The 11,673-nt window shown below is 35.1% G+C and overlaps 1 protein-coding gene across 1 annotated transcript; it reads left to right on the top strand.

The window, feature by feature from the left end:
- The first annotated feature begins 9,857 nt into the window (after window positions 1-9,857).
- Window positions 9,858-11,197, top strand: LOC132060985 (protein MIZU-KUSSEI 1). Its single transcript, XM_059453876.1, has one exon. It carries the CDS (start codon window positions 10,273-10,275, stop codon window positions 11,191-11,193), a length of 921 nt encoding a protein of 306 aa, XP_059309859.1. The 5' UTR covers window positions 9,858-10,272; the 3' UTR covers window positions 11,194-11,197.
- The last annotated feature ends 476 nt before the right edge of the window (window positions 11,198-11,673 follow it).

The following is an 11,673-nucleotide window of genomic DNA, read 5'->3' as shown; positions in this document are numbered from 1 at the left end:
ATTTGGAAACCTTTTTTTTTCCCATAGTAATCTCGGGTTTCAAGTTCGGATTAAGTTTTTTCATAAGCTCAATCATCGTTCATCCCCGTATAGAAATATTCGCATCCGTTTAATACTTAGCAATCTAACAAGAACAAGCGAGGGGGGACATCCCTTTCGCAAAATGGACGACAGCGATTTAATTGTCCCCAAAAAACGGTCCCCTCTTTCTTAGGAGGTTGATCAACGGGTTTTTGGGTTTGTTCCCTCTTGTACCCCCAAGGAGACCCCAAACCCTTTTAAACCCCCCGGGATTTTCCCCCTTTTTTAAGGAAAAACAAATTTGGTTGCAAAAAATTCCGGCCCCCCTCTTCCCCCTGACTAGTCCAAAACATAATAGCCCGCCAAAACCCTTAAAAAAAAGGATTTTAAAAATCCTCGGTTTTAACCCTTTTCTTTTGCAATCGCACGGGCACCTAATTGTCCCCCCTTTTTTGACAAAATAAATTTGCCCGATTAAAAAACCCCCTCAACCCCTTTTGCTTTTTCCCCAAAAAAAAAGTCAAATTGGGTAAAAACCCTATCTACAAAAAATTCGTTTTATTTCTTGTCCATCATATATACAAATAACAAACCCTTTATGAATAGTTTAAGATGCATGGGTAATTCTACTTAAGACACAAAGCAGGATGTAGTAAAAAAACCCCAAATTTGATATAAAATTTTTAAGATACTTAATATTTAAAAGATTACATGTTTTAAGATTTGAATTTTTTTTTAAAATAGATGATCCTTCCATTTCAAAATAAATTTTGTTTTAGGCTTTTCTTTTTGTTTAAAAATAAGTTGTTCTTTAAAATTTTCCCAAAAGAGGAAATTGATCTTATTCTTCCAAATTAAAAACAAGGGTTTGGGGGGAAGATCTAAGGGAAAGCAAAATACCCCCGACCCTTAAACAAAAATGTTAATCAAAACTAGCCCGATAAATAATATGAATCCTCGTTTTACCCTTTTTCCCCCTCTATTTGGCCCTTTTAAAAAGAAAACAAAACCCTATGGCAATTTAAAGCTAAGCCAAAAAAAAAAAAAAAAAAAAGAAAATAAAATATAAAAAAAAAACCCCCCAAAAAATGGGAAATTATTTAGCATAAGCCAAAAATGTTTGAAAATTATATCTTTGCACATAAAAGAAATTTTTAAGAAACCATTAAATCAAGATTTTTCCCTATTAAAATCTAGAAAGATGAAAAATTTTTAAAAAAGGAGAATATGTTACACCCTGGGTTTTTTGGCACGTCGGAATATTTTAAGTTAGTGGCGACAAGTTAAAGACGAGGTTATTTTTCTCGACTTTGTTTTGCGACATAAGTTGCCTATGAATTATTGGCAAGGATTATTAAGGAAAATTTGGGGTTAAAAAGATGATAAAGAAAAGTTGGTTATTTCATGAAAATGGCTATATGTAGCCATGTGTGGGATGTGGGCCATGGGGCCACTTGTGTAAACTATATTTGTGGAAGTTATATATATATATATATGCATGGATGACCAAGTCATCTTTTGGGACTTAAGGGGAATTCAAGAAACTTGGAAGGAAAGAAAAAGAAAAGTCTAGAAAATTAAAGAAATTTGGAGAAAAATTGAGGGCCATGACCGGCCACATGCTTATATTTATATATATATATATATGAGGACCAAACAAAATACATGCTTTATCATTTAGACTCTAGAGAGTTCAAGAGAGAGGAAGGAAAGAGAGAGAGAGAGTCTCTCGGCCAAGGGCTGGCCGAGAGAGTGGTGCCCCTCTTTTGGTCATGGAACAAATTATTTTTTCTCTAGTTTGTGCCCAAATGGAAGGTCCTCTATCATGTGGAGTGGTTGTTGGAAGAAGGAAACCATTTGCTTGGCAAGAACAACCATGGCCGAGAGAGTGAGAGGGTGTAAAGTCAAGTGAGAAAAGGTATGCTTCAATCTTATTTTCATGTTTCATGGATAATTTGAGCATGTTGTGATATGTAAAATGAGTGAGATACATGGAAGTGTCATGCTAGTGGTTGTGGCCGTGTAGTGCATGGTATAGGCCGTGTGTATGTGTGTTGCTATATGAAAGAGTGATGGATCAATTTCATGTAGAAAGTTGGTTGTTGTAGTGTATAGAAATAAATGAAAGTGTATGGCACATGAATATTGTTGTGGTGGCCGTGAATATGAGCTAATTTAGAAGGCAATGTGATTTTAATATGTTTTCTTGAATTTATGGAAACAATGTTGTTAAGGAGTGGATTATTAGTATCGTCGATGAATTTTGAAGAAAGAAATGTATTATTGTTGTCTCTATGGAAATTGATGGTTTCGGGTTCCATGGGGTAATGGATGGGTTACCTTGAATGATGTATGGATCGCTTGGAATGCTTCTAAATCGTATTTGAATGGCTTCGGAATAATATGTGAACGAATGACTAATAATGTGAGTTTGAATGTACGTAGTTCATTTGAAGGCGAATGAAATGTTATTGGATTGAATTGAATATGTTTGGAGATGCTATTGTTAGTTTTATTGTTGATATTGTGGCCGAGTTCCATTCTCGGGTTGTTGTTGTTAAATTGGGCCGAGCCATATTCTGACGATGTATTTAGGTGGGGAAAATGCCGCTTTGTAATTTCTGCGGATTAAAGTATTGCTTTAAATAATCCAACTCCAAAATGCACTAACCAAGATTTGGTAAACATGACCAAATTGTAGATTTTGGCGGATTTGCGACGTGGATTTGGAGTAGCAAAAGGAGCGGAAAGAGGTATGTAAGGCTTCACTTCTCTTTCTTGGCATGTCTTAGATGTAATAGGCTTGAATACGTGTCTCGGGGATTACTCTGATCCTAGAAAACCGAGATTGAAATTTGATTACTATTCATTCAGTAAAATTGAACCAAATGTTCATGAATAGTTGAAAGAAGGGTCTAACCATCTAGAACTTGCAGGAATAAGATCCGTATGCCCTAAGACTCTTATAAGTCATGTCACAAAACTTTTCATACGTAAACTATGTACGCCGCCTCATTTGACTCGAGGTTGGCCCACTATTCCCGGATTCCCTCCTGTAGTCCTATTGGGCTTATTTTCCATTCTATAGCTAAGAACACCTATGGACATCTTTCGGACTTCTAAATAAAAGTTGTTTTAACTAAACCCTCGACCCCAAGGTATGATTTTCTTTACTGATAGTTTACAAGTGTTTTCCAAAATATACATTTTTCTTTAAAAACTAAGTATGATTTTCTTTACTAAAAGTTTACAAGTGTTTTCCGAAATATACATTCTTCCTTAAAAACTAAGTTCACAATATTGACAAGTTTTTATGACCTAAACAACGACTATGATCCTATGATGACTACGATGGCTATGATTCTAAGCTGTCTATGATTCTATGATGTCTATGATACTATGGGGACTATGATTCTATGAGGACTATGATTCCATGATGGCTATGGTTCTATGATGGCTATGGTTCTATGATGACTATGACTCTATGATAACTATGATTCTATGATGACAATGATGATGTCAGATATGCTATGCTATGTTCTATGTTGATAGTCTCGCCTTATGATTATCATTCCTCCAAGGCGAGACAAAGCGTCCATGATTACTCCATAATGCGATCGGAGGATTCCGACCTTACGTCACTCCGATAAGGCCACGATTTTCCTTGGGTTCCCGCATGCTAAATATGAACAAGGGTTGGGGGGATGGGAACTATGTATACCGTGAATCGGGAAGGAACTATGCTTATCACACTGTCGGTACCTCTATTATCATCCCGGGACGCTGGATGCCCGACGCGGATTTATGGGTCGAGCCGGGAGTATTCGGCGCTTTATGTCAGGCGGCGGGCCTCGCGGTACTATGACCCGATATGACCAAGTAAGCATGCATGACATCCGCCCCCGGGCACTCATATGCGCGGGTTACCTCCGTTTATCCTAGATATGTTCTATGTTCTCCATTACGCAAGATATGATTCCCTATGTACAAAGTTACTGCCTTTGACATGACATGTTCTATGTTTCTATGTGGTTATTGTTCATGTATTCATTTCTTACTATGTTATTATTCATGCCTTACATACTCGCATTATTCGTACCGACGCCCCTTCTTGGGCGCGTTTACGCCACGGTACCCCCTGCATTTCCAGTGGTCATTATAGAAGATGTTCCGGAAGCAATGTTGGCAAGCTCCACTCACCCCACGGAGAGTTCTTGAGTCAAGATACGCGTGCTATGGTCCATGTTTACGCTTTAGAGACTTTGCAGTACGCAGTCGTGGGTCTAAGTGTCGACCTAAAAAACGAGTTCCACCGGTTGATATGTTTTTATTTTACGAAGCCCTCATATTTACAAACCGCGTTTATTTGAGAAACGACTTAAAAGATTTTTGAAAAAAATTTTTACTATGCATTTTACTTTTACTTTATCCTATGAATCCAAGAACAAGTGTGTACTAAGAGTCCGAGGGTTCGCTCGGCTCCGAATATGGGGTCGGGTGCCCATCACACCATAGTAGAGTCTGGGTGTGACAGAATACTTCAAATTCCTTCAAAATAATTGCAGTAATTAATGACTTCAAATAATAAACCTTACCTCTTCAAGAATATAGAAAAAACCGTAACTTTGTCTCCACTTTGAAATTGCAAAGTCAATTTTTTTGCTTGTGTTCGTGTTGCTTCCAATTCCACAAATTGGGTATCTTGCCATTCTCGTATTCTCAAACTAATTCATGTCTCTTAGCTTTCCTCGTTCGTGATTGAAGGGGCGCCATTGAGAATTTTGCACTCGTGATTGAAGTGGCGCCGTTGAGAAGAGAGCAAAGACAAATGATTCTACGTAGTCCTCATTCTACGTAGTCCGTGAATGAATTTTGCCTCCGAATGTTTGTTGGGGAAATGGAATGATTAGGTTAAAAGTGCTCTATTTTTCTTTAGCTAAAATAAATGGCGCCTAAGTTCCCGCTGTTGTTTTTTTCCCCCCAACTTTTTTCAGTTCTAGCGCCTAAGTTTCTTTTATTCTAGCTTTAGTTTTTTAATTTTTTTTTTAACACAAATGGGGATGGGTAATGGAATGTATATACTCTCTCCGTTTCAATTTATGTGAACCATTTGATTTTATATGAAATTTTAAAAAATAGAGAAAGCTTTTAAACTTGTGATGTTAAATGAGTCACATATATTTTATGTGGCTATAAATCATTGCATAAAGGTAAATTGTTTCTAATTATACAACGAGATCATTCTTTTTAGCATGGACTAATAAAAAAATAAGTTCACATAAATTGAAACGGAGGGGTATTAAACTATTTATAATCTTTGAGATAATAAGTAAATAAAAATATTAAATTTAGATAATAACCATCAAATTTTGTAGAAAACTTGCAAAACAATTTACTTTAAACAAATTGATAACTCAAATTAGCCTATTTTAGATCGAATCACAGTTGAATAAAATTTTAACTTAACAAAAGATATATTATATATTTGTGAAGACAAAATTGAGATTGTTTTAATAAAAGATGAATTTATTATAAAAGAGTGAAAATAAAATTTTGTTTGGGAATGTCAAACCAAATTATCTCCAAACAAATCAAGAATGACTAAACTTATACAATTTTTTTCATAATATTGTTTTCTCAAAATAACTAAGGCCTCATTTGTTTTATGAAAATTAAGACGTCAAAATCTAAACGCATATCTTAATATTTAAGATATGCATTAAGAATTATATGTACTAATCTAAATACACATATGAATACTAAGATATTGTGTTAAGGTACGAATACTACATTATTAAGAGTTAAGACGATTTGCTTTACAATATACGAATGTGTAAAATATGTCTTTATTTTAAAAAAAATTAGTATGAAATTTAATACAATACAAAATGAATCTAATATGTTATCAATAAAATATTTTTTAAAATATTATATGAAGGTCAGTGTGGTGGCAATACTAGAGGTGGTCTTGTGAGGTGTCAAGCGAAGATGGTGTCGGCTAATGGTGGTATTGTAGGTAGAGCTAGTGGTAATGAATGCTGGTAGTAGTTGGTGGTGGTGATTGATAGTGATAGCTAATAATGTTGGTAAATGACGACGGTGATTGACGATACATAGTGGTGAAGGATGACGGTGATAGACGATATATAGTGGTGATTGTGGTGATTGCGGGTAGTCATGAACGATGGTGTGTTGTAAAAATGGTGGTTGGTGGTGATGATTGTAAATAGTGACTTAGTGGCATTGTACGTTGATTATAGTAATTGATAATGGCGGTGGTTGTGAGTAGTGACAATTAATAATGGTAGGCGTGACAATAATTGATAATGATGGGAGATGTCGTAATGGTAGCGATAATTAAATAGAGAAACGATGAGCCGCCATCTTTGTATAATTTTTTTAATCGACATTTTAATGATATTAAGACTTTATTCTGACGATCTTTAATAATCATTCGGACACATTAAGTAGTTGTAACATAATAGATTAATATCACAAATACAATTTCACGTACTGTAATTATTGACGTATAGGCTAATCAATCAATGATATTTCTTAAAGATAACACTCATGCACTATCGACTACTTAGTGTAATTATCGATTTATAAGTTAATCAATCAGTATTACTTAAGAATACCACTAATATACTTCTACTTACTAGAATTATTATATAATAGACTTATCAATCACTAACATTACTAAACAATACTTCTAATACAACGCACTTTAACCATTGTCAATTTATAAGCTAAACAATCATTAACTTTTATTAAGGATGCCACTAAGAACACTTCTATTTATACTATCACTTTTTAAACTTATCACTTATAACATTCTTTAGAGTGCTATCACTATACACTTTTACTCGGTACAATAAATAAGTGGTACTAGTTAATTTTCTTATGATAAGTCTAGAAATGTAATAACTGAAAAAAGAAAAAAAAAACTTTAAACAATTGCCGAGGGACTTACCAATTGACACCATCGCTATTTTTTATTTAAAAAATATAAAATAATTATTTATTAAATAATCAATTTTACATATTTAATTTACCAAGAGACATCCCTCGGTAATTTCAAAAAGAAAACTCAAAATAATTATATCTACTCTATCGAGAGACTCCCTCGGTACATTTTATTTAATTTTCATTTATTTTTTATTAACATACGATGGTGTCCCTCGGTACGGAAAAAAAAAAAGAAATTCAAAATATTTATATTTATATTACCGAGGGTCTCTCTCGGAAATTTTAATTTGTTTTTTATTATGTACCGATAGAGTCCCTCGGTATAGTCAATTAAATGTTGACTTTAAAAAAGTCAAATAATTTACCGAGTCCTGTCCCTCGGTATCTTTAAAAAATAATTAAAAATTAAAATATTTGACTTTTCCGAGGGACGCCGTGGCAAAGTACCTCGGAATAGTGACATCAAATTTGTCCCTCGATAACCCGTGTAGGTAAATAGCTTGTTTTTAGTAGTGTCGGAAGCATTTTTGCATGAAATTAGCTGTTCTAGTAGTGCATTATTTCAGTTATAATTACTTATAATATTTGTTTAAACTGCTCAATAGTGTAAAAATCCGTTATACTGTCATTATACGTATAAATGTTAAAACTCTTTTTCTTAAAATATATATATAGATTAAACAAAGATGGTGATGCAAAGGAGGATGTCACATGCTTATGGAAAATAAAGTTATTAATTTCTGATTGGTAATTAAAGAGTCGAGGTGTCAAGACTAAAAGAAGGTCAATTTAATCCTGGCCGTCTTATTGAGGTTAGGCCACCAATCCGATTAGCCACAGCACCCCAAGATACTAACACTTTGTTTGGAACCGTCCCACATTTAAATAGATAAATTTAAAAATTTAAGCTTTTTCTTATATAAAATAGATAAATAAATCTAATTTAACTAGTATCAAATTAATTAATTCTTTGATTTAGGGAGTTGTATTTCACTTTGAGCTCAAATGCTAAAAAGGAAGAATATTTTGAAGCAAGAAACTCCGATAGAAAGTATTTTTTTTTTACTATAATAGATTTTATGTTGTGCGGATTCAAATTAATCAGGATCTTAACGAATAATATCTGGTGAAAAAAAAAAAGTAATACCTCATTAATAACGTTAGAAATCAACTTCTATCAATTGGTTCACTACTATGAAATTGAAAAATATTCGTTTGATACTTTGCAATAGTTGGCCAAGATATTGTAATATTAATTTATGTGTGATCATCATAATAAGAGACGTGTTGGTTTGTGTCGTCCATATGTATTGCATGAATATCCTTACACTTCGATTAAATCAACCACATATATATCCATAAAAGCATTTTTTATTTAGTTGCTACTTATATTATTTCAAATAAATAATGAGGATGCTGATATTGAAGAGCATTTTACCACTTTCCCTGATTAGTCAGAGCTTGCTATGTAGAACTAACTACAAAATAGTCTTTTTTGATAGGGAGCGTTAAAATCTCCTAGTCCGCTTTAGAGATTGAACAATATTCAACGGTATTAAGTTCATTAAACGTTCATTCAAGACAACGCTCAATAATTTTTAATGAAAATCTCCATTATAAAATCAATTGAAAGAAGCCTTTGGTACTTGAGTAATTAAAATTTGAAATTGTTGCAACAACGACGATAGAAAGTCATTTGCTTGTTGCCAAACTCCTTGTCTTTCTTTTGAATAGAAGTAGGTCGGTATTAATGTATTCTGGTCATCGTTAGTAGTCAGAGGCGAATTCAAGATTTAAAGTTTATGGGTTTGTATAATAATCTAAAATTCATATATAATTTACATAAAGGAAGAGGCCGATAAGGTCTTCGTACATCCGACCTTCCCCATACGCCACGTGTGGGATTACACTTGGTATGTTGTTATTGTTATTGATTCACAATCATATATTTATAAATGTTTAATGAATTTTTTAATACATCATGCTATCAGCTAAAATTATTGGATTCACGTGAACCCGTAGCTTTCATGCTACATCCACTCCTATTGGAAGCGGTAGCTTTATGCTCCCGCTTCCGCTATTCTCTCTCTTGCTTGCATTGGCTTTCTATAGCGCAAATCCAACTTAGTTGGACCAATCTGGATACTAGATGGTTATAAGAGAACATGTCATCAGCCAATCCTGACCGTCAATTCATCATTCAATATCCATTCTATCAGAATCACGCTTGAGAAAATTACAATCAAACAACGGCTGCACGTGTAGCCTTTAATCATGCTATGCAGGACCACTATATCATCACCCCTCCTTATCCCTTTAATTAAAAAAATAACACAACTTTTTGTATATAAATAGGAGAGTGACATGAATGCAAAGAAATGATCACAATCATTTCACAAAACAGCACAAACCTCCATAGTTTTTCCTTTATATTTTAGCCACCTTCAAAACATTCATCATCACCTTGTCCCCCCTCTTTCTCGTTCAATTCTCTTTAAAAAATTCTCCATTTTTGATACTATTAACAACCAAATATCCCCTATACTTACCGTTTTGCCTTTTTCATAGCAAAAAGGATCAAATACTCCTCATTATTCCTTGTGTTTCTTGTGATCAAAACCATCCAAACCACTACGGCTCATAACTTAAATTATATTGGTCAAGTTTTCTCTGCAAATTAGTGAGTTCAATTCTCACTGTTTCCTTTTTCCCTCCTACTCCTTGTAAGCAAAACCACCTCCAACACTAAAGCTCATCATTCCGTTTTTTCATTCTGCTTCTCGTGAGCAAAACCACCTCCAATACTAAGGCTCGCAGCTTAATAGTATCGTTGGAATTTTCTGCATACAACAAGTGTGAATTCAAATCTCCCTGTTCCTCTTTCCGTTCTGACTCTCTTTCCCTACCAAAAAAGCTTAAGAAAAAAAAAAAGGAAAAGAATCACCCCACCTAACTCTTGAAACATCATTTCTTTTCCTTTCTTTTTGCCCTTTCTTGGTAACTTTGCTTTTGATCATAGCTAAAACATACATGCCCACAACTATACCCTTTTCACTAGCCAAAATACCTCAAAAACTTCTCTTCTTTTCTTGATAGTTGAGTACTCCCCTTCTCCCCTAACACCCCACCCACCACACCATTTTGGATTTGGAGTAGTAGTAGAAAACAAGTTACTACTCCATATTTTGATTATAGAATCAAAATCTCTTTTTTCCACCACCTACAAAGCCTATAGAGAATTCCAATTTTGTCTCATTTTTTGTTTGTTTGTTCATTCATACAATGAAACAAGCACAACAACAACCTTTTGCTGCTCTTCCAAGAACAAGCAGCTACAACAAAAGCTCCAAAAAAATTATACCTGCTAATAATACTTATCCAAGATCAAATTCTTCAATCACACATGAATATGCATCAGACAACATTTCAGATAAATCCCTCGTACCTAAAAATAGAAACTCATCGTCATCAAACAACAGTTACAACAGATTAACCAAAACTCGTATAGGAGTATCAGCATTAATCAAATCACTAATCAACATTATCTCATTTCCAACTATAGTACTCCCTGCATGCAAATGGCTTAATCTCCCTACACAATTTTCCGTCACGTCTTCGTCGTCGCTCGGCAGAAAAGTCACCGGAACCCTATTCGGTCACCGGAGAGGACACGTCAGCTTCGCTGTACAAGACGACACGAAATCCGAACCGGTGTTACTAATCGAGCTCGCAATCTCCACGTCATCTTTAGTGAAGGAGATGTCGTCCGGTCTCGTGAGGATCGCGTTGGAATGCGAGAAAACGGCGGCGCGTGGGGGAGATACGGCGGCGCGTGGAGGAGAAAACCGGCGGCGCGTGGGGCAGTTACAGGATGCGGAGGGGCGTGTTCGGCGAGTGGGTCTGTTTCAGGAGCCGGTGTGGACGATGTACTGTAATGGGAGGAAGTGTGGGTACGCGCTGTCGAGAGCGTGCACGGATTCGGATTGGCACGTGCTGAGTACGGTGCAGAGTGTGTCGGTCGGGGCGGGTGTGATTCCAGTGGTGGATGATGCACGGAAAATTAGCGCGGCGGAAGGTGAGTTATTGTACATGAGAGCTAAATTTGAACGAGTTGTAGGAAGTCGTGACTCGGAAGCTTTTTATATGATGAATCCTGATGGTAATGGAGGACCTGAACTCAGTATTTTTCTTCTTAGGATATGAAAAAGGGCGGTCGGGGAGAGAGAGAGAGAGAGAGAGAGAGAGAGAGAGAGAGAGAGAGAGAGAGAGAGAGAGAGAGAGAGACTCAAAAGGTGTGATGTACCTATACCTGCTTTCACGACTTGAACGCGTGACCTATAGAAAAAAAAAGAAAAAAATGATATGGAAATTAAAGAAGAGAAAAAGGGAAATGATATATATCTATAATGTTTTGAGTATTTTATTTTGATTTCATAGTGTGTTTAGTTAGGCATATTGTAATGTTGTTTAGTGATTTTAGTACTTTGTGTATTTTATCTATGTATATTGCATGATCATATACATGCTTTCTTCTTCTTTACTTCTGTCTTTGTTTTTATTAATGTCGAGTATAGATCCACTAACGATCAAGAGTTTGGTTCAATGGATAGAATTTCTCCACCATTAATCAAACGTCTCGAATTTGTAAAGAGCGCTTTCTCCTTTATTGGACTTTCCATCGTG

This window comes from Lycium ferocissimum, chromosome 6 (genome assembly GCF_029784015.1).
Source record: "Lycium ferocissimum isolate CSIRO_LF1 chromosome 6, AGI_CSIRO_Lferr_CH_V1, whole genome shotgun sequence".
Classification (NCBI taxonomy): domain Eukaryota; kingdom Viridiplantae; phylum Streptophyta; class Magnoliopsida; order Solanales; family Solanaceae; genus Lycium; species Lycium ferocissimum.
Note: the sequence above shows the minus strand (reverse complement) of the source record. Positions and strands in the feature narration are given on the sequence as shown.

Bases quoted from the DNA above. Each gene is read 5' to 3' on its own strand.
- LOC132060985 (XM_059453876.1), top strand. From the start codon at position 10,273: ATGAAACAAGCACAACAACAACCTTTTGCTGCTCTTCCAAGAACAAGC.